Below are 24,157 nucleotides of genomic sequence, written 5' to 3' on the forward strand. Positions count from 1 at the left end.
AGACTATATTTATTACTTTTATGATATATCTATGCCCACAGAGTACTCATTCTGTGAACTTTTTGGAAAATTTAATTCTTCTGTGGAAAATTTGATATTTGAAATTAGTTTTCACTCTAAATCAAGTTGCAAAGTGACCCTCTCATAACAAAACTATCAACAGAGAAAACATTTACAAAACAAAATTGAAACTTGTAGAAAATATATTTGTAAAAAAATGTTTTGAGTTAGAATGCTACTTTCATATTTCATTTTTTGTTTATATTAGGAAATTGAAAAATTTTGGGTTGTCTTCACACTATTGCAGGGGCTTAGGCATCCTGCACAAGTGTGATTCAGAAAAAAAATAATTAGATTAAATACTTATGTGAGCAATGGAACAATTCAGAGAATTTCAGTTGTCCAAAACAGCCAAGAAAAATAACATAGAACTTATTCTCCTTCTCATTTGGGCAAATAAGAAGAAAACCCTTAGCTTCTGAAAAGCCAGTTGGCATAAGGTCTAAGACATTTTTAGTATGATAATGTCAGTAAGACAAGATGTCTGTGGAGGAAGTTTATGTAGGAATGTGCTTCACTGGAACAGAATGACTGGATGTGACAGATATCAACATTTTTCACACTATTTGCTTACCTAGTGGTACAGAATTACAGACTAAATGTCTCATTGCAGATACTAATGTCAGCTACAGAACTGTATGCTAAAGCAAATACAGATATGTATGCGATCATTATATCTAGTGTCCAGCAGAGAAAAAAAATCCCACAGAAAAAAAAGGTAAAGAAACCACTAAGAAGCCTTTTCATTAACAGGTTTTTTTGCTTGCTACGTTACAGTAAAAGGCAGGGTTTGCACAGGCTGAAACGTAAAAAAGCTGAAAAATACTATAAAGGCAAACAAATATTGAGAGCTAAACTGGAGATACAGATCAGCGTTTCAGATTCCTTTAGCTCTGTGACAACACCTGGGCTCCAAAGGTATGCTGATATTCAGTGGCACTTCTCAAAGAGAGTGTGAAGCTAGTATTAACTTTATTCTCTGAATTCTGAAGAGTTGGTATAAGAAAGTCTGTGTTTATTTTTGGTTTCCCCACTTCCAATCCCATCCCTTCCTCTTGTTGCATTTCAAATCCAAAGATACACCTTTTCATGGCCCAAAAGTAAGGACTAATGATGTTACAGAAATGGCTCAAATGTGTCAACAGCAGTTTTATTAACTGAGAACCATGATCTAAAATCTTCACCAATTTACAAGTAACTGTAGAGAGTTGTGAGGTCAATGTAATGTTTTGGTTTTTTTAAAAAAAACAACCTGAAAAATGCAAAAGAATGTATTTTATAAATTGTGTTGCTTTATTCAGATTGACTATTCAGATTGTGCTAGATTTCGTAATCTTTTAAGAATGAATATGCATTCCCCAGGTAGCTCATCAGTCTCTTAAAAGCTAGAGATGATTCATGTCAAAATTACGGAGTTGATTCATTGAAAACCTACTCTAAGTAGACAGAACTGACCTTGATAGTTGCATCTGGACTCTGGCAAATCTTTTTCTAATTTTCCACTATTTTGTCTCCCAGTATCTTGAAAAATTGCCACAAAAAACCCACAAGCCCCTAAGCATCCCCCAAAACGCTACACATACAAATCTTCCTGTTCTGATTGGTCTTTGGCTCAGACATTAAACCAGTAAGTGTTTCAGAACAGGTAAACAGCACAGCAAAGAAAACCTTATGGACATCTTGTTCACAGCTGCTATATAAGTTACTCTGTAACACTGGAAGGATTCCCCACAACTAAATATCAGGGAATACATTCCACACTTATGACATACAAATTTGAAGCCTATTTAATTCCCTGAATATAAAAAGAGATTAGAAACATTCATGAATATATGGAGAACTAAATTTTGGAACTAGAATGAAGGAGGGAAAAAATAGGCATTTCGTAAGTGAATTCTGTAGTAGTCTTTTTTTCCTCAAAGTAATGTGTATGTATAAATGAAATTTAATTTACTTTTCATTTATATTCATCATATAAAAAAAGAGGACAAAAAAGGCAAAAAAAGCTTTTGTTATTGTAAAATGTGACATACAGACTGCTTGTAATTTGATTGATCATTTATTGATAATTTCAATCATTTATTTTATCAAATAACTTTTAGAGTTATTCTTGCTTTACATACTACATTAAAAGGTATGGGGCATGCAATGAACTTCAAGCTTGCAAAATGCAAAGCATTCAAAGATTGAAAACATTTATCCCTAAGTTTAACAGACAGTTCCAGTGCTTATGCATTATGGCAGTCTTTAATTGTAGTGGGACCTCTAACTAGGATTCTGCTCCAGATTTCAAATATTCCAGAAACTTCAGGGTTTCTATAACTTTTCACTTGCTTGCTTTCCTTCAAGTTTTTTTCATAACATTTTTTCCCACTAACAATTTGCAGATTTTGTTGTGTTTATTAATTAGTTTTTGCTCTGGTTTTAATTTTTCTTCGGTACAAATTTCAGCTTTTAGTTGTTTCTGAAATCTTCCAGGGCCTTCTGGAGCTGACAGCTTCAGTTAGTTATCTTCTGAAAGGGAGGCTGCTGCCTGAAACTTCTTTCTTTGATTGCTGATTAAGAAAGAACCTATTCAAGTCAGTAGGACTTCAGCTAGTAAAGACAGCTGGGGGGTGAAGAGCATGCTGGAATGTCTCTAGGTAGGATGGGATTGCACAGTATTGAGGTTTGCACAATGTTGAGGTTTGGTCCTCAACACATGACAGATAAATTACCTGGGACGCATCAAAAGTACTGGAGCAAGGAGGGGTGCCCTGATGCAGGTTTATGCTATGGGGAGCATTTGGTGTTTCTACCTGGAGTGGTTTCAGAGTGGGAGGTGTGCTTTGGCAGAGGTAGTTAGGCACTAAGGGAGCAGCAGTAGGAAGTGTTGCTTCAAGGATGACGAGCAGGTGATGGACAGGGTTTTCACAGGGCCCCTGGAGGAACATGAGCATCAGCTGCAGGATGTAATAAAGGAAGGGGAGTGAGAGGTAGAGGTGGTTTTCTGGGTAGAGGTGGTTTGCAGCTTCTGACTTGGCAGCAGGAGAAAGGTTCCTTCTTTGCTCTCAGACCTGAATTTGCAGCATTGGCACAGTGACTCCAAGGAAAGGGAGCAAACTCTGCTAAGAGGGAGCACAGGGGCAGCTGGACCAGAGGTGAGTACTGGTTCTGGAGTGGCAGAGCACAGTGGCTGTAGACCCTCTTTGCGGTGGTGGGGTGGGTGTGTTCATCTAACAGGCTTACTGGCACAGGAGGCTTGTTGCCTGCCAGAGGGCCAGGTAACTTATCTGTTAGGAAAAAAAGGGGATTTCCACCTTTCAGAAAGTGTTCTATCACCTTTGGTAGCTAAGCATTTTATTTTTATTTTGTTCAAATGCATTAATTGCACTTGGCATTTATAACATGCTGTACTTTATTTAAGGTAATAATCCACAGAAAATAGTATCTCCCTAGGACTAGGGATTTGCAGGCTAGGAAGGAACAGAAACCAGGTGATTATCCTAGGAAATAAAATAATCCTTGTTCCTCATGATAAAGAAAAATAGTTGATTTAAGGCCAGATGATGCTTGAAGATATCAAGATTTAAAATATTACCAAGTGATTTTTATCAAGTGCATCTGTGGCTGGTACTAAAATACATCTTTAAAAATGTTCAGTGTCAATTTATGAAAACTATTTATTTTCCTGTTGAAGTTCAGATACATGTGCATAATCTTTATAATTCTCTATGACTGTTCTTTACAATAAAAACCCCCCAGCGTTTTGGTTAGTCTTGCTTGAAAGGTGGTACTTCCTATGCTTCCACTCAGTAATTACCCAAACTATTCCTGCTGCGCACATGCAATAAAGCGGTAGCACGTGCTATATAGCTCGCGTCATGGGATGTTTCATAATTTTGGATCTACTTGGTGTTGATACTCATATGCTCCTAATTCAAAAACATGAAAGACTATTTTGGTGATAACAAGTAGTTATTAATCACTGGTCAGGCAGTACAAAGACCTATTAAGTAGGTTATAATGTGTCTGCTCAAGTGATCTTGATGTATAAGAGAGCTATCCTGTATCCAAGGCTGTAAGCCATATAACTCTGACATACCATATAGGTTACAGCATACAGCAACCTGAACCCTGGCGTTCCAAATAAACTAAAGATTTTCAGAAATAAAAGTGCAAGAAATTGCACTGCAGAGCATGCCAAGTAAAACTTGGAAACAATCACAACAGGTGGGCAGGCTGTTCTTCTAAAATTACTTGATAGGCCTGCCTTGAAGATAGAATTTATTTTTCCAGGAACTCCCATCCCCTCTCCCACCAAAAAAACAAAACACATTTTTCCTCGGTAGGAACAAAAGGTTAAAGTATTTCAAGAACAGAAAATGCTGAAAAAATAACAGAAAAATACCCTTAAAATTTTTTTGCTTTATTCTTCAGCCTGCCTGAGCACCCTGATGACTGCCTCCTGACTCATTAGGCAGCTGTGGCATGAGCAAGTCAGCTGGTGTGGGGCTGCTCATGGCTTAAAAGCAGCTGCTTGGAGCTGTTTCAGCTTGTGCAGAGATAAGCGGCCCAAGAAGCCAACTTCAGAGAGTGCCAATAACTGACCCAATTAAGAGTTCACCTCTTGAGTGGACTGGTAGCTGAACACCCAGTAGATGGGACAGCTGAACAGCCCAGCCAAAGAGGCATGTAGGCAGAGGCTGAACAATCATTTAGTCAGGCCGCATGCCTGTTTATTGACAAATCTTTCCACAGAGCTTAGGGATGAGATTCAGAGGTAAGTTTAATGTTCTGAAATTCCCAAGCTTTCCTCAGCAGGGTAGAGTCTGGACCACCATGTTGTCCTGATCATCTTTTCTGTTGTGAATGTCTATCTCTACTTCAGTCCAGAACAACTCAAGCCAGTTTTAGCATTTTCTTTTGTTGGGCTATTTTTTTCTGCTGATGGAGCATGTTAAAATGGCTCAGCACAGTGTCTAATGACCACCAGGGTTGCACAAGGAAAGTGCCAAAAGTGCACAGCAGCTGGAAGTGGGGGAGGGCTGAAACCACTGCTTAGGCTCTCTTGGGATCTTCTTGCCATTACAGCTTTGTTTGAGAAGGATAAAATGCAAACATGTTAGAGGGCTTTCTGCTTGTGATTGGCCCCCCCAAATCAGTCAGAGCTTCATGATGAATTTCCCTGCACATCTTCATTGCGGTCAGCATAGCAACTAAACCAAAAGGGTTTTCTATCTCTAACATTGTTTTATTAGAACAGAAAAGAAACCAAAGTAGTTTCTGAAATAGAGAACTGAGTTTTTGCTGTTTGAGGACTAGTAAAAATACAGAGCATGAATGCCAATTCCCCTGCTGCTCACTGTGTCCTAACAGGGTGAGCCGTTAGATTCAGACCTTGTATGTCTCAGCTGGCTTTCTGGATTGCAGCAACCTGTGCAGAGCTCCTCTGGTCTCCACAAGAACCTCATTCCTGCAGCTCTGAGATGCTGTTGTCCTCTTCCTGGTCAGGCCTTTGCCTCCTAATCTCTTTCTACATCTTTCATCTGTTACACCTCTTGAACTATCCCCTCTTGGCTTCCTTGCAGTCTGATGGTCCCTTGTAGATCCCAAGGAGAGCACCACCTTCATCTCCTTCCAGAAGATGCCATATGACTGCATCCATGTGTGGCTGCTAGAACATGGAGTACCAGGGAGCTTTCATGCCCAGAGAAAACCCATCCATAAAACACAGTATATAACATATATAGTCATGTGAATAGGCAAATAGAAGAATCCATCCTGCTAGAGACTGGCCTTCAAAAAAAAAAAAAAGTGTAACTTTGAAAAGGGCCGTTACTGAAGTGCTGGTGTAAAGGAAGCGCCAACTGTTTGGATGCAGATACGTGCTTATGCAGGATAAGCTGCTGAAGCCATGTTTTTGGCAAATGCACAGGAGGTGGTGACTTCATCAGCTGTTCAGTTGATCTAATAACTTGCTGCTGTTGAAATAAAGTCATCCTGTTTCCACCTCATTCTCCTCTCTGGTTTGTAGCTGTGTGGTCCTGCCCTCTTTCTCCTGGGCTTTCATGCCAACTCCTGCACTTTCTAGACCCTCTCATGAGCCACTTGGCTCACTAGAGCAGTAGAAAAATGTAAACCTATTTCTTTTCTGGCTTAATTTCTTGCTATGTGAGTTTGAGGTCTGTCAGCTCACAGAGGAATCCTGTCAGTCTCTGCAAGGGCAAGGTAAATGGTGGAGGAAGCCTGTTAGCAGTAACGAAGGAGAGAGCGGTGCTGCCCACCCGTTTTCCAGCAGGAAGTCACCATCTCAGTCAGCTAAGTAGGGGACCAGAGTCTAAGGTGCTAGTGATCCCCGTGGTCAGTACACTAGGGGGGAGAGAGAAGACAAGATATTTTTTTGCAGAAAACTTTAATTTTTTCATTCTTAAGAGAAAGGAGAAAGGTATCAGACATACCAGTGTTTAAAACCAAACCAAAAACCCCCAAAATACACACACACACTCCCTCTATAGAAGCAAGAATAGATAATAATAAACAAACATAAAGGATAAAGTTTGAAGACTAGTATGTAAGCTTATCAGCAAGTTTCCCCAACAGACTGCAGGGAGGGTATATTATTTTCTCTGGACATCTTGGCAACCCTTGAATAAATTGATTTTGCTTATAAGTTGCACTGAAGAAGGATCATATATGAGCACTGTTGTATGGTGAGCAGTCCTGCATAAAAGAAATGAAAAAGTAGCAGTAAGTGGCTAAGTGCATGGCATGGCATTGACTAATATGCAGAATATCCCTGTCTTCAGGTTTCTGGAGTCAGTAATATGCTATTAATAAGAGTTCTGTATTAATACATATAGCTTATATAAAAAGAACAAATAAACACTTTGGTAATTTTTTAAAGATACTGTATGATGTAGGGTTCATAAAGGGCAATGACAACATTAAAAATATTTCATAATACCAGTTTTATAATAACACTGATGCATTGCCAAGCATGAATATAGGTGCTGAATACCTACAGCAGTGATACAAAAAGAAATCTGACATCTGCTCATCACAATGTACTCATTTAAAGTGTTTCTGTATTCAGTGATACTATTACGTAAGAAGAGCACACTAAGCCCAGCTCTGTTCTGGATGTGATTTAGTTTGCTGTGAATGATTGCCAAGGCAGACTATATCGCCCATCCCAAATTCAACCTGCCCTAATTCCCTTTATGACTTTATTATTTAGTGCTGGTTTAGTGCTCTGAGAGACCCAAACAGGAAGCGTCTGGGCGTTCTCTGTTCATGAAGTGGGTGGAATGGAGTTCTTTAGAGAAAACAAAGTATGATCCACCTACGGATCGTGTTAGGCCAGCTCCCCAGTTTCCTCTAAGTAAAACAGAGGGTTTTGTTGCCTTAGTTACTGGAATGATCTACTAGTCAACAGCAGAATCCCAGTCTCCAGACAGAACATCCTTCTGCATTTTTGATGGCGGCATAGGATGGGAAATACCTACTTTTCTATTTTTCAGTTGTAAAAAAGAAAAAAAAATAGTTTATTTAACTCTTTGCAGAAAATAAAATAATTACAATAATAAAAGCTTGAAAAAAGAACTCTGCAAGGTCACTGAACGGAGGGAGTGTTGTCTGTTAGAGGGTTAGAGCTTCCACTAAAGCAACTTTGCTGGATGCTTTTTTTCGCTGTTCCTTTCTTAACAAAGAAAAGAGCAAGTACTGTAAACATGAAAAGTTTCAAGGCTTAAATAGAAAACAGCAGCTACATTTGTAGAGTCAGATTACTGAAGCTTGTCCAAAATTGATAGATCTTGCAGACAGGATTTAAAATTGTTCCCTTCCTCACCAGAGGCGTAGCTATTGTAGTGCTATCATCTATTTTTCCTTGGACACAGAAGCTGGAAAACATAACCTATCTGTTTCCCCTGTGAGGCATAATCAAGCCCAAATTCTTTCCTTCAGTTTTGCAAACAAGAGTTTCAGTATAGTGATACTTGGGTGATAATTTCCACTGAAATGGGTGTCCAAAATAATAATTTTAAAGAAAGTATAGAGTCCCAGAAAACAGATGGATTCTCTTCTTTCCCAGAGTGGTGTGATAGGAGGTATTGGTTCCATGGCACCTGAAATGTATCTCACCTGGTGTGGTCATGGGCTCCCTTGCCCCACTAATGGTTCTCACACCAGAGTGGTCCCCAGACAGTGTTCACTGCTAACAACACTTTATTTTTGTGGGATGAAGTGTTAGCCATTTAAGCTCTGCGAGCTGATAGTGGAGCAAGACGAACACCAGCAGCAGAGCAACGAAGAGCTCAGTGCGGCCTGCTGGGATGGTGTCTGCGGTTAGGGTGAGGTCAAGGAGCTTGAATGTGAGAGTAACGCCACAGAAATACTTAGGCTAACATACGTGAAAAAGCAAACGTTTTCTACCATGTGTCATTGCCTGCAGTGAAGGATCTGGTCAGAACAGTGTTGATTTGTGTGATTTAGAGAAAATTTGGAATTTACATGAATTCAGATTTTAGAAATTAATAAATGTCTGTAAGAACCTGTGACTACCATGAATAAACACTAAAATTGACAACACTAGGGTATAATTTTAAAGCATTTTAATAGGTTTATTAGTTTTTACTTGTATCATAGTACTAGTATAAACTATAATAATAAGACTACTCAAATCTTTCACCATTTTAAAATATTTGTTCTTTGTTCAGATTAAAGTAAAATATTTTATTGGTCCTTCCAGTAATTTTCTGACATTCATCCACTACAACTTTGTTAAATTATTCAAACTGCAGAATATTGTTTAAACCTGCTGCCCCGCTGTTGTTTAAAAGGCAACATATTTAATAAAAACATCACAAATGTGCCCTATTTCAGTTATTTTAATGCTGATTTGTACATGTTTCTTTTTCTAAACAGAAACTTTCAGCTATGAAATTACCTGTCATAGTTCCCTTCTAAAAGTCAGGGTTGATTCACAGTAGAAAGTTTTTCTTGATTTATTGACTGACAGGATTTAAATTGTGGTAAAATACTTTACAGCAGGATTTTACCACCCATTTCTTCTGCAAAGACCATAAGTGGGCCTGAACATTTGAGATGAAGGGGCTGTGGGACATTCTGTTATTTTATTTCTGGCTAATCTATTTTATCACAAAGCTTATTATTTATAGTAACGCCGAACATAGAGAGTATGATTGTCAAACATTTGATAGGGAAATGCATGCTCCTGAGCTTCACATTGGAGGCCTGAATGTGCAAAGCTTGTCTTTATTCCCATTTCTAAAAGCTGTTTTCTACAAGGACCTAGCATAATATATTTGCACTGTTTCTTTGTATTTTCTTAGTTTACATTCCTTTGTAAATGAAAATGTAATAGATAGCTTCTAGTCATGTTGACTGGAGCTGTGCTAAGCCCTTCTGGAAGTTTACAAAATAAAAACTCTTAATGGGAAGAGTGCTAGTCTGACCCATACAGCTGAACTATAAGGCCAACACAAGCACACCTTGGCTTGGCTCACAAAACCCTTAACGTTTTAATTTTATAAAATTCTGCTTTTTATGCTGAAGTCAAAACTTGACCAAAATGTTGTGTGTGTGGAAACCCATCTAAAAATGAAAAAGGCTAGCCTGAGCTCTGCTGCTCGGAGGTTTTTGTGGGTGAGAAGGAATCGGGGACACGCAGTGGGCAGGTGTGTGAGCGCTTTCTCTTGACTCCAGAAGTGGCCTGCGTGTGATGTCATGTACAAAGACCCCCAAACACCTCCAGAGCAGCACGATCCATAGAGAAGCCAGAAATTCCAGGCTCTCCCCAAAGCACCCAGCTTTCAAGCCCCCCCAGCGCCATGGGGTAAGGAAGCACGGCCGGCCGGGCTGCGCCGCGCCTGGGGCCGGCGCGGCCGGGCGGAGCGGAGCGGTGCGCACGGGCGGAGCGGAGCGGTGTGGCCGGGCGCTCCCTCCCCCGCCCGCTGTCAGGACACCTGCGGCGGCGGCGGCGCGGCCGGGCCATGGGCAGCCAGGGGGGCGGCCCGCCGGCCACCTCGCCCGGGCAGCAGCTCCGCGCTCTCTTCTACGTGCTGTCGCCGGGCGAGAGCGCCTTCCGCACGGTGGAGGAGGTGCCCGACTACGTGGAGAAGGTGAGAGCCCCCTCCCCAGCTCCTCCGCCCTCCCCCCACCAGCCCCGCGCGCAGCTCCCGCGTGCCATTTTTCTAAAAGCCACCGGCGGCCTGGGGGGATACGATGTCCGCGAAAGGGCACCTACATTAAGATCAAATACCTTGTCTTGCACTGACTGCTTGCATTCCTGGGCTTTCTCTCTGCAAGCTGCCTGCCTAACCGTGCGCTCTGATGTATTTTAAATGAAGGCTCAGGTGCTTCCTCCTGATACCAGGAGCGGACATGTTCAGAGAAGCACTCCACACATCTGAGGGTTGGTGCTAACGTTTTTCAGGTTGTCGGTGCTGCAGGATGCAGGGACAGCAAACTGAACTGAGCAAACCAGAAAATGTGATACTGTATTTGGCTATTATAGTTCTCAAAGTCAGCAGAAAGTCAGGTCTCTTTGTGCTATTAAGGCAAGTGCTACACGCTTGGTTAAAGAAAGAAAAATAAAAAGATCTATCTAAAATAAAAATTAAAGGTTGTTTAAGAAAAATGAGAACAAATATTTGTGTTGGGGCCATGCAATCTCCTAAAGCTCCGCAGCAGGAGTACAGAGGTCAGGGGTGACGGCTCCCTTGTCAGCAGGCAGCAGCGTATCCCTCCCTCCGGCCCTGCCTGCTTCTCCGCTTCCCTGAAGGCACCTTTGCACCCTTCTGTCCTACCTATGGCACTGACCTTGGCACCCAGCTCCTGCTGAACCTGGACCAATGTGAGCTTTTCATACAGACAGCAGATAAACACTATTTTGCCCTTGTCAAAGTGGATTCAGTCCAGCATCGCTTGAGGATCTGCAGTTTTCAGGCGGGTCCTGGTAGCTCTGACTGCTTCCTCTGCCAGGTGACCCTTGGACCGCTGCGCAGCAGCTGCTGTTGGGCTGCAATGGGGGTGTCCTGGGTTGCGCAGAGCACTGCAGCATCGTCAGCAGCTTTCTGGGAACTGTAGTATGCGGCAGCTCCCTTGCTGATGGCTGTTATCAGCAAACGTTGCCCTTTGGATAAGGTAAGCAGACAGCTGCTGTGAACGCAGACTGTGCATGCACTGTCTGATCGATGGAAAGCTTTCCTCAGGCATTTTGCAACTGAGCTATAGCATCACGTTCGAGGAAGACTGTCTAAAGCTTGACAGTGTTTCCCAGTCAGCTGATCTCTCCCTCCAGCTTGCTCTTTGTCCATCTCAATCCCTTTACTGTTCCCACATTTTCAATGGAGTATCATTCACTTTCTTGCCAGCAGCATTCCTTAACATCCCTGGACTTTCTTCTCCAGGCGGACCTGTGCAATATTTAGCTCAGACCTTGGCCAAACCTGGAATTTCTTTTACTGGGCACACATCTGTAAAAGTTTGTGGAAGGATTCTTAATACTTCTTTGATTAAAAAAGTGCCTGCAGGCATCTGCTGTTGTAGAACACTGTTGTGATAAGTTTGTAAAGGAATATATACCTCGCAAAAAACTACACTTAAATAAAAGGTTTCCCGTTACGGTTATACTTTCCTATATAATTGCTATCTTGGGTTAGGTGTACTAGAATCCCCCTCTAGTGCGTTTGTTGCCCAAACAGATCTTTTGATGCTTGGTTAGATCAGTGTGTAAGTCTTTTAGCGGTATAACTGTCTTAAGTGTATGGCTTTGGTCTGAGCTTAGGCAGTGTTCACGCCTCTTCTTCTGGCCATGTGTTTGTAGGCAGAAGGTAACTACCTACAGTTCCTCTTCAGCAGCTTTTGCTTATTTGACCTACTAGATCAGCAGCTTCTCTTGGACTGCTTAGGGAAGAATTGCAAGAGGAGCAGATGCATTGGTTTCAGCAGGGCTAGATTTAATAGTGACCTGATGAGCCATTCAGAGGGGCTTGGAGTGGTAATCCCTTGAGTTGGTACAAATACAGAAGTGGATGCTTGAGCTCTGCCCAACATAGAACAAAAGAAAATTTCTAGTTTAGAGCTGGTAGTAAATGAAAGCCTCAGCTCAAATAATTTACTGTAAAAGATGGTAATGATGATGCGTGCGTGAAACAAACTGCTGGTTACATCAGTGTCTCCTAAACAGTTTTGGGTTTTTTTTCTGAGACACCTGATAGAAGTGGGATGTAGATCTTGGCTCTGTGATGTATCATGCCTGTCAGATGGTTGAGGGTATTTCTAGTACCTTAGATCACATGGCTACAGCTGTGGGGTTATGCACCTTCCAATGTAAGGTAGGTGGCAGAACTTCCTAATTCACTCAGATTTTCATATTTTTTTGTGATCTGCAAAGTTGACCACTTCGGTGATTTACAAAATATATGCACTTCATAGGAGTAATTCCTTTGAGCTAATCAGCTGTGCTGTTACGTCTGGGCAGCAAATGACAGCAGTGGGTGAAACAGCTCTGATGTTGAGAAAAAAGTAAGTTGGTTAGCTTAACTTGTGTGGTGTACTTCCTGGCTGTGGTTATATTACTTCAGTTTTCAGAGGCAGGACAGCTCCTGGTCCCTGCATTGCGCTCTGTATGTTGGCAGACTGTACGTGAAGGCCCCAAGTCCTGTTTAAAATACAAGCTGATCAGCTACCAGTGACTAGTAGAAAAACTCTTTAGAAATTCCCAGGAAGAAGTCACCCCTCCAACTAATCTCCAAAATTCTGGGAAAAGGGGTACAAATCCTGGACCCTAATCATAGAATTTATTTTTATGTGAGCTTCGGTCATGTAGAATTTGAAACCCTTGAATCCCTCCCTAGAGAAGAGAAGGCGTATGTCAGTTTTCTTTCTCAAGGGCAGAACATCCTGACTCTTATATCATACACTGATGCTTTCCCTGTCCCTTCACGAGCATCCTCTTTGCTACAGATACAAGGTTATGCTCTGCATGCTCTGCTTTTTTGATTCTTTCATAATCTACTAATGGGAAGATCGGGTGCTGCTTTTTGCTTGCTGAATATAATTTTCATGAACAACAACTTTACATTGCTCCTTGTTATCTTCTGAAATTATCACTTGTGCTCAGTAAAAACTTTCATGAGTCAGACTCGGGAAAAGCGTGCACTGTTTCTTCTGCTGAGAGCACCAAAATGAAAGCTTTCAACTTAATAACCACTGTTTTTCTTTTCTACTTACTCTATGCTTTTGAGATCCTAAAGATTATGTTCACATTTACGCTCAATTCATATTTTAGGCTTTACTTCTAAATAATGAGGCACAGAACCTATGTATTTAGTTTTACATGAAAGTTGAGTGTCTTACGTTATAAGGACTTGGGACTTTAAGAAAATAGAAACTGTTTCAAGACTTGCACTAAACCCATTAATTTATGCTGAGTTTCAACTTAGGATATTATTTTTTGAAACTGGGTGTAAGGCAGAAACTGATTTTAAAGGGTCCTTTGCATTCTGTAAGAGTTGGATACTTGTAAGGGAACCCCTCTTACTCAGTGCTCAGAGTAAGACTTCAAGTTATGGATCAGTTATTCAAGTAAACCACAAGCTAATGCAAATGTCCAGTAAGTATTTCTGGTAATGGGTGAAGAGAAAGAAACTGGAAACAGAGACAATAAAACATTTATAGACCAGAAGGTATCGAAAGGATCCATCTTCTGTGTCTGACTTGCGATGCCAACAGTGGCTATTTCTTAACTTTGTGCCATTTTGTTTGTAGGGGCAATCCTTGAAATCCTTGCAGAGCTACCTATCCTCAACAAGTTCCTTATATGTCTTCATTGTTATTTTCACTTAAACAAAAAAAGGCGAAAAAACGAAATTAATGGTTCAGCCAGTGAGACTCTTGTCTGTCTTACTGTCTCCTTTTTTTCTGAATTATTTGCATTATCCTTATACTGTTTACATCTCATCCTTAAACTGTAGGCTGTTTGGGACAGGGAGTACCTTTTCCTTCTGTTTGTATGGCATCTAACACGGTAGGATCCTGCTCCTTGACAATAGCTGTTAGGTGTTATGGTCACATAAATAATAACATGCTAGTCTTGACATAGTTGATCCCTCTGATCTGCTTTGGGCAAAGCTTAATGTGGGTGTGTGGGAGAAAGGTAGTAATGTCTTAGATACGAAGAGGTATGCCATAAATCTTTCCTTATGCAAGCTGCTTGATGGGCAGGAGGTTAAGGCTGAATGTTTCTCTGTCCTCCTTGCTATGGCACTCCCTATTTTTGAGTCTAAAAATGCTGTCAAATGCTTGGCAGTCTCACAGCTTCACAGAGGGAAGAAAATATTTAATGAAGTCAATGGGAAAGAAGTTATATTAGTGTGTATTAGTACAAAGTCAAGTATGTTAACTGTTTGGGAGGTTGCTAGGTAAAGTGAATTGCCACATAAGAATACAGGCATTGTGTATTTCCTATTCACTATTTTCGTTTCTTGAATAAAGCGGCCCACTTTTTTCTGTCCTGAGCCCATTCAATTTACAGTGCAGCTTCTGCTGTTCCGTAACTTCAAACTGTCTGTAGTCTGTGCTAGACCTGGCTCCTAATATTGTGGTCAAGTGTTTCTTGCCTTAGTTGTTCTTTATAATAACTGCTGGAATGTACAGCTGTGGTCATCAACCTTTGTTTGATAAGTTAACAATCAGTTCTTTAACTATATCAATTAAGAAAACTACATTAAAACTCTTGTTTTATTATTTATTGTATTTAGAGCAAAACAAGGAGTATTTATATTTTCCTGGAATGCTTTAAAATGATTTCAAATAGAAGGTTGTACGGTTTGGTTTGTATTTATTTATTATTGATTTAAAATATCCAAAGACTTACCATGTTGGTTTTCTTGGGTGCTGTTTAGGCTTTATCTGTAGATCTTCCTTGGTTTCAATTTTTTTTGTGATATCAGTTAGTGCATATCCCAACCAGGCTTTGAGAGCAAGCTAGGCATCTAAATTAAAAAGTGCCATGTTGATACTAATCTCTGTTCATCTGTTATTGTAACCTAACCCTGAGCTGCTGAAGTTTATGAATTTTAACATTGCCTAGATGCTATAAATCTCTTTCTGCTTGCATGGTTTGAATCACGTAGTTCTTCTTCGACTGGGCAATCTGGTCTGTATCCATCTTTGTCTCTTTAGTGTCCCAGCCTGGTAGGAATTCCCAGATCATATCTCGCTTGGCCACAAAAATGAGCACCCTCCAAAACGCAATGGCATTTGCAGAGACAACATGCTCCTTCCATCAAAATGTTGTATAGGTGTGAGCAGCCTCCCTTCTACAGCAGTGCAGTCCGGAGGGTTTCAGTCTGTGAATCTGTGTTTGCAGGTTATTTGGAGGGGGCAGCTGAAGATTACTATGGTGCAGAAAGTCTCACTGGTCTTGCCTGCAAAGCATGGTGGGAATTTTATGCCTTAATACTACTGAAGTGTTGTCTGAATGTCTCCAAGGTCACTTAAAAGTTTTCTACAGAGGGAGGGAGGCAGGCAGGCAGTTGAAGGAACATTCATGTGCACAGAGTTCTGATGCAAGTAAAGCTGCTCCTTCCTGTGTACCATGCCACAGGCTGCCTAGATTTTGGTGGCAGTGACTGATATGCTGCTGCCGCCTTGTCATTCCTTCCATTAACTCCAGTGTCAGTAAAGAAAGAGTATATGCTCTACCAGTTACTGTTATTGAATCTTTTTTCTTGCCTATGCCGATGAAAATTTGAGGGCAGCTATAACAATCTTTGTCCGCTGATGAAAAATGGTGTTGTGCCTATAATGTTACCAGCTACAACTAGGCACAGCCGTACCTTCCTGTACTGGGTTCCGCTGTTGTGCATTTTCAACTTGCCAGTTGATTTGGGACACAAGACAATGTGAACTGAAACCTAGACTAAAGCAGTGTTGTGAGATGTTTCAGTGTCGTTCATCATTGTATTTCTCTTCAGAAAGGCAGAAAATTATTTTCCAGTTAGTACAACCCAAAATAAAAAAGAGAGCACTGTGTGATTCCTGATCAGTCTGGGCAGAGAATATATTGTATGGCCCAGATCAAAATGGACTGCGTAGTTACTGGGTTCTCTGACGAAAACGCATACAGAAGAGCTGTTGCTATCTTCAGCAAAAAGCACGGCAACATAAAAGAAACTAGTTTTGCCTTTCAGATAATATTATTGGATGCCAAATTCAGTGGCTGAACACATTCAAAAACCACTTGCGTATCAAATTGAGAGCAGATTCTGTTTTACCTTGTGGTTAGAGGAGTCTACAAATGTTGCTGCTCTCACTGGTTTACTTGAATATGAGAATATGAGTTTGGAAAGACTTTGTGTTTAGTTTTGATGCCCTTTAACAATGTATGTGCTGAAGAGACAAAAGAAGATAATACGGCAAGAGCTTAGTGCACTGGGTTTATGCTGGTGTTATGGATTAAATGGTGACCTTGGTGGTTCTGATTTGTAAGGTCCATGCGGAGCTTTATCATAGTAGCAGCTACTGAGGTGCCAGCCAAACCAAGAAGTATCTGGCTGAATAAACTGCTGTTAGGAAAGGTTGAGCTAATTCTATTTGTGTTGTGACTTCTTTTCTTCAAATTGTTTTTCAGAGTATTCCGTTCTTCATTACTTTTATTGGGCTGGAGTTTGCTGTCAGCTGGGTTCAGAAGCGTAAACTGCCAGGTCGGATCAATGACGGCATAAGTTCTCTTTCTTTAGGTATCCTGTCTCGACTGCCAGAGTAAGTATGTGTGTTATATTAGCTTAAGACTCTTTTTTTAATCAGTAAGAAGGAAGAAGAGAGACATATATTGAAGTTGTTACTGCTATCCTAAAAAGATTAAAAAAAGGCATCTAGATCTTACTTCACTAAAATGAAGTAAGAGTGTAAATATCTTTCTAATCTGTAAGGCTAAATATGATACTTGCAGGATGTTTTCCAGCTCCAGGTATATTAATTTATATTTGATCTTGGCTGTTACCTTTTGCTGATTCTGGGTCTTCAGATGACTTGACCATATCTTATGTTAGACTATATGTTGAAATCTGAGTTTTCTTTCATTAAACTTCAGAAAGAAGAAAACTAAACAAAACCAAAAAACCAGATCCATTATTTTCACTAGCCTTAAAAAAAAAAAGTGTGCATATAACCAGATTGATAGAATTGTGAATATGCATGTGATCAAAAGTTCTTTGAACTCTGTCATAATCCTGTGTTTGACTTCAGTGGATTTCAGTGCCTCAGAGAATTGTTGCAAACATGGTCATCTGATCTACTTTCCAATGTAAAGGTCATAAGATTTAGCTGAATTAGTTCACAGTGAACAGAGTTGTGTTTTAAAGCAATATCCAGTGTAGATTACTAAATATCCAGTAACGGGGAATCCAGAAAATTCTTTATATAGTTTCTCTAAGTGTTTTTCAGGACGTCAAATTATTTTTAAGGAATATCATGTTTGAGATCTGCCTTTGCATGATACGAGTTTCCAGATGATAGATTTTATTACGTCTTTTCTGTTAGAATGGGATTACATTTCTATTCCCAATGTATGAATTTACAGGTTACCATCAAATTGCATATAATCTGTTCATTACATGAACAAAAGTTTGTTATTTGAATTTGACTATATGGTATATGTTCAAGTCTTTCAGTTATTCCCACAGTCCTTTTTCTGAATCCTCTGCAGTTTTTCAGACTTCTTGGTGCTGATGTCTCAAGTACACTCCATACTGCAGAAACTACTATATCAGTGCCAAATAATGAAGTAATTTGTTCTCTATTTCTGCTTCTTGTTCCTCCCTTTATATATTCCAGGTCCTTTGAGCAATCCTTCATCCCCAAATATTTTTTGGATTCTGTGGCTTACATTCCTCATTCATAGGGAATATGTTCTTATGCTTGGCCATAGAAATACATAGATTGTACATTTGGTTGTCCTGAAATAGTTTGAATCCATGAAGTGTTGTCTTTGTTATTTAGAGATCCCTGGTTTTTGTCACTGTAAATTTCACTAGAAATCTTCTTTGAATCCAGGTATTGATAAAACACATTAAAAGAGCACAGTAACACAAAAATTATCCCTTCTGGTGAGTAGCACCCATTTTCTAAAATGTGTAAATCAGTCACTTTATAATCTATTGAATGTTTGACATTTACTTGATTTTTTTTTTTTTTTTTTTAATTTTAAAATCAAGGAAAGTTTTGAAAGCGTCTGTGTCTGTGCCTTTAAATTAGGTACAAAGACAGCTTGTGGTGGATTATGTTAGCAGGAAGTATCATGGGCAAAGCCTTTTAAGGGGTATGGTAGATAAATAATGTCACTTAGAGACACTGTCCCAAACTCTTCATATATCTGCAAATAAGAGGCATAAGCTTTTAGCATGAGAAATATTCAAACATAATAGCTGAGAATTTCATGAAGCTATTTTTGCAGCTAGTATACAACCTATGTTGAAACCATTTTGTTGCTTTTAATATGACTTTTGAGCATAATCTTGAAGGAGAAACATCTGTTTTCTTGTTATATTTTAAGCTGTAATAATATATATCAATACATTAGACTTATGTGCTCCAACACACAACCCTGATAAAGGCTTAGTCTAGTTTGCATGCACCTAGTATTGAAATAGTTCAAATACTGCTTCTTCAACTTAACCCAGATTTTCTAGACAGTCACACATTTGACTAGTTTACCATGCTAAATATTTTTTTTTCATCTGAAATATTCAGGACTGGTTAAGTTAAACAAAGGGACTGAGATATATGTAAAGTAACTTTGAATGGTTTTGCGACGCTTTTTGGCTTTATTTTAAGAATACTAAAATGCTTCAAATGCACTTACTCCTGGAAGAAATGCTTGCTGAGAAAACTAGTGGTGTGTGTGTGGAACGCAGCTTTGCAAGGTGCTGAGTACTTTTATTATTTTGGCACTCAGTACTTCACTGCAGAATTTGGCTTGCGGGCTATGCAGTTTTCTTTTGGATAAGAATTATTTTGCAAGGTTGTTTCAACTGAGTAGGCCAAATGATCCCTAAGGACACAAAGTTTGCAAAATCAGGCAAATCTGCAGGATCAGTACACTTATCCATTGCTACACCAGCACAAGAAGTATCTTCCAGGTTGCTTGTGCAGCTCTTGTGGCTGGAAACAGAAGACATTCTTCAGCAGCTCTTTTAAAAAAAGAGTTCTGTAAAGCTTTTAACTTTCTGACTGAATGTGAAAAAAGTAGGCAAAATACAGACTTCCTAAATTATTTAATCACGTTACTATCACAATTCTAATGGTGATTGCTCAGTGTAACAACTATTTTGTAAGAGGAGTTGTGAATAATAGACTGGCTAAAAAGGCTTGAAACAAAAACCTAGAACAGTTTACATTTCTGTCTTCTGCATCCATAGTGTGAAAGAACTGGGTCAGAAAAGAAAGGGAAAAAGGAAACAAAAATCAAATGCAAAATCTGTTGCTAAGACTTTCACTTCAGTCTTTCCCTTTCAGGCAGAAAAAAGGTAGGGAAAGTTGACAGAAACTGCTAAAACAATATTTCAGCAGAACCCGCAGCATCAGGGGAAATAGTAGTGCAAATCATTAACAGCTGAAGGTTAGATTAACACACCATTGATTGTATCCTCTCCCAGGGACTAATTTTCATTTTCTCAACTAGCAGCAATGGTTTGCCACTTCCTTAAAAAAAATCTGTGGTTGAATCTAAAATGGTGGGCTTCGGTATATTAGTTAGAATGAAGCTTCAGATGCATCGTTGCAAAGAGGTCTTTACGTTAATGAAAAAATTAGGAGTCACAGACCATATTCAACCTCTAAGTATGTTTTTCCATTTCACAGTCTGTATAACAGAAGTACTGCATATCTTGAGGGAAAACAGTATTTATTCAGTGTTTCTTACTTCATTGTTGGAGAAAATGCAAATCCATAAATTGTTGATATTTGTATGTCAAATACTAAAAATGTAGGCGCAAGAGGCAAAGTCTAATCGGGCAAGGCAATGTGTTTTGTTTTTAGGCTTATTAGACTCAACAGCATGTAGCAAGTTGAATTGCTTTGTGCATACACAGCATTTCTTGTAAAATAGCTCATGTATTTCTTAAATATAATTCTCTCTGCCTTAATGCATACTATGCATTCCTCTGCATGTGTGAATACTCAATGTTACATGCAATGAAAAGTAATTTGTGGGAAAGGGAGAAACTGGAATTACTAAGCTTACTCCCATCATCCTAAATGTTGGTGGTTGAAAAATTTCTGAGAACTTTTATTCTAAATAAATAAATAACTTTTCTAACTAACTATTGCCAGGAGATTTGAAATGCTGCTTTAAAAATACACTCCCAAGAGAAAGTTTATTTTGGGTATAAATATCCACTATGCAAGTATGTGCATTATTTCATATTGACCCATTTCTTCTTTTAAAGCAGCAGAACATAAATCAACCCAAAATGTGTTTGGGGGATCCGAGGTAGGTACGTTTTCAAACTAGTTGGGAAAGTCTCTGTTCTTTATGGTTATGCTCAGTTGCCAGTTTTTAGTGTTCAACTCTGCAACACAGTCATACAGTGTGTGAGTGTGTATATATATATTGTCTAACAGTTTTTTCAGTCGAGTCTGCAACTTCTCCATTTCTAAAGAGAACATTACCATATTAATACATTATTTACTTTGGGTTCTGAAACAGGAGATTGGAGTTCTCTGAAGTGTTGTTGAACATCAGAAAAGAATGAGAAAATGCTTTTTGTTTAGTTCACACTATTACGCATCTTAAGGTATCTGCACATCAGCAATGATTGAATCAAAGGAGTACAAATCCTGTTTCTGCTGTAGAGCAGTGTATTAATATTTTTGTACGTCATCTAGATTTTACCCAGAAGTTAGATTGAAGAGGCAGTTCCATATACATCGTAGACCACTGCTGCCAAATGAAGCACCTCTGACTGACTTGTACTTCTGGTTGCTCATTCCTGCCTCTACACCTTCTCTCCCCTTTTGCCAGCATCAGCATTTGTGTTGCCCTATGATGAAGTGGCCCAGGAAGCAGGTCCAGCACACACACACCCCCCCACCCCATCATATTAACCTTTATCAGTCTTCATGGTTGTGCAAATTTTTGGGCTAGTACAAGAGATTGGCTTGGAAAAAAGCAGTCAGGGGTGCAGGACAAGAAATACCCAATTCTTTTGTAGCATTACTGAAGTACCTGCTTTAAAACATACGTTGAATTGCAATCTGAAACCGGAGGTTCTCCATTCTTAATAGCAGCACTGATTAGAATGCAGAGCTGATTAAAATATTCTTGGTTGAAGTTGGTGCAAGCAGTTGACAACCTTGTGGAGCTGGCAGTGTCTTGACAGAACACAAATACTTGCCTGCATGGATGTAGCCATTTAAAGTATGTCCTGGTTTCCTGAAGTATCTACTAGACACGCCATGTATGACTACAGAAAATTATAATCTCATAAATTAGTGGTGGCATGTCTTAGAAGAAAATCTGGTACATGCAGTTTCCCAGAAGTTATATTTTCACTTCAAGGCTTATTAGGTACATTTTTTCTCCACATCTGTGTGACTAAGGCTTTGGACAGATGTTTATTTAGAGCATGGTCAGATGTATTGCTTCTGATCCAGCTGCCCTCTCAGATCTGCCAACATAACTGCACATTTAATTGCTCCCTAACCTGGTCCTGACAAAGTGATCCAGCTAAAAGCAGAAACAAAAGCTCCCCAAGAACTATAAAAGAGGTGTTTAAACTCAGCTGTATTCATTTTGACAGAGCCAGGTCAGGGAGCGGCTATGCATGCAATTAAACTGGCAGGTCTGAGGGCTGGTAACCACCACACTTAGGGCAGTGATGAGCAGATGGGGCCAAACTGGAAGGGGAATCACTGAACCTGCTTAAATGGCAAGTAAAGCTGCTGTGCCATACCATGCCCCTAAACCAACCTAACTGCTGGCTACTGCACTTCTGCCCTTCTGTACTCATTTATGTTGTCCTCCCTTTCTCTTGCGTTGGGTCAGGTGCTCATCTGATCCTATTTGGAGTTATTTCAGTTCTCTGTGGGAGCAAAAAGGTATTTGCTTAAGGCAGAGAGACAGGCAAGTGAGTGGCAATAGGGCAGCCAAGAGCTGTCAGGCTCTAGGCTCAGGCTCTACTGAACCTGCAGTCACAACCATGGCTGCAGCAGATAGCTGTGCCAATTTAACACATTACCTGTCAAGGCATGTTACTAAAACCAGGATTTTAATAGGTAACAAGCCTGAAGAGACAGAACCTACTCACCTTGCCGTTCCTCCCTCTCTCCAAAAGCACCCTCCTGGCTGCACTGTCCCATACGCACCGCTAATTGTTCCCACATTTTGCCAAAGGTCGCAGCCCTCACAGCTCTGTGAGAACAGGTTTTGAAATAACTCACTAGTCTTCTGTAGGTAAAACAGTCAGAGTAGGGTAAACAATTTCAATAAGAGGGTGGTGCTGTGCAGCAGGAGCTGGTAGGGTTTTCAGCAGGCAAACCTGATTCTGGAAGCGGGTTTTCTAAATCAATTCCGTTCATGGCAGTGACTGTCCATGTGAACAGTCTTTCTTTGGTCTAATTAGGTTTTTTTTTAAAATCTGGTTTGTCATTGATAAGTAAGTGGAACTAAATCAGTAAAAGTTAGGATAATTAATCCACATGAGAGTTACAGTCTTCTCACTGCATCAGTTTTAATGCAGTTTTATAAATTTGGCTTCAATTATGCTGTGTCCTCAGGCAAGTCCAAATCCAGCTGTGCCTAGTAAAGATACTAGTACTTCTCACCTGCTGTCAGGTGCTCCATCTTTGCTGTTAACTTCTCTGCTTCTGTCAGTGGTGAGTCCTTCCCAGGCATATCTGCAGCATTACCTTCAGCGGTTTAAACCGTAGAATTTTATTAACCTGGCTCATTTTGTTTGAAGTAGACTGGAGAGCACCCCTGTGGGCAGCACTGCTAGCAGAGCCCAGGAGTACCAATGACCAGCACTAGACAGCCTAACACGCATGGAGTGCTTTTTGGTGATGAGTAAGGAAAGCTCTGATCCAGAGTTTAAAATGAGTTTCTAAATTAAATGACATATATACTAAACATTTTTGTTTAATATAATAAAGGATTTGGGAGAGAGACTTGGGAGAGTTGAGATGTTCTTGGACTAATTGACTGAAACAACTGGTCCCTACCTATCGTAATGTTTTCGAGATTGCTGTATTTCACATAAGCTTGTCAGGGAGCCAATTACTCTTTTAGGCTGTAACCTCTTACACAGACACAGCTGTTTGCAGAATGTATATTTGTCTACATCCTTAGTATTGCATCATTGCCTTTTTTGGTACAGTGAGGCCAGTAAATGGCTTGGTGATTGCCTGTTTGTGCATCTCACAGCCCAGCTTTGCACCTGCCGTGTCTTCAGAAAAAAAGACAAGCTGTCAGTGTGTGTTCTCAAATATACTTGTGCTCTTCTGACTGTGAACAGAGTTTATCCTTATTGGAAATATGTCATTAATTAAATTCAGTAGTTTCTGTAGCTTAAAAAATATACCAGTTCTCAAACCTACTAAACATTGTGTAGATCTTTATTCCATGTTTCTATGTTTTTCTTTAAGATAAATTGTGTCAGTTTGCATGCATTTTGAAAAAACTCTACACAGAAGTTCGTTAGAGTACCCTTCTGACTGAAGCACTTCTCTGCTAAAAGATGCATTAAGCTTAAATCAGGATTCCACTAGATGGAGCACAGGGGTAGCGTTTTTAGAGCTGGCCAACCTAGTTTCCTGGGTCAACACCTAGAAGATATGGGGACTGGCAGAAAATGTCTCTGATCCTGTAAATCAGTGTTACAGATCTCAAAAGAATAGACTTTGACCACTGTGTATATCACAGACAAAAAAACAAATTATAATTTTAAAAGTTCAGAAGTAGGACCAAAGCTGTTCAGTAGAAATTCTTATGTAAATATTTTTCCTCATTTCATCATTTGATGTGCTATAATGTCTCACAGAAGTTATTTCACTATATTTTCATAGGTACAGTCATCTGTTACCAGTT

At 39.8% G+C, this 24,157-nt stretch overlaps 1 protein-coding gene across 1 annotated transcript in view; it reads left to right on the forward strand.

Moving 5' to 3' along the window:
* The first annotated feature begins 10,003 nt into the window (after nucleotides 1-10,003).
* The window catches only part of AGMO (alkylglycerol monooxygenase), a 192,017-nt gene continuing 177,863 nt past the window's right edge, over nucleotides 10,004-24,157 (forward strand). The window contains exons 1-2 of the mRNA XM_056336837.1: nucleotides 10,004-10,184; nucleotides 16,703-16,833. Coding sequence (XP_056192812.1) covers nucleotides 10,056-10,184; nucleotides 16,703-16,833 — 260 coding nt within the window. The 5' untranslated portion in view covers nucleotides 10,004-10,055. The remainder of the gene's footprint in view (nucleotides 10,185-16,702; nucleotides 16,834-24,157) is intronic.

The sequence above is a fragment of the Falco biarmicus genome, chromosome 4 (assembly GCF_023638135.1).
Source record: "Falco biarmicus isolate bFalBia1 chromosome 4, bFalBia1.pri, whole genome shotgun sequence".
NCBI classification, from domain to species: Eukaryota; Metazoa; Chordata; class Aves; order Falconiformes; family Falconidae; genus Falco; species Falco biarmicus.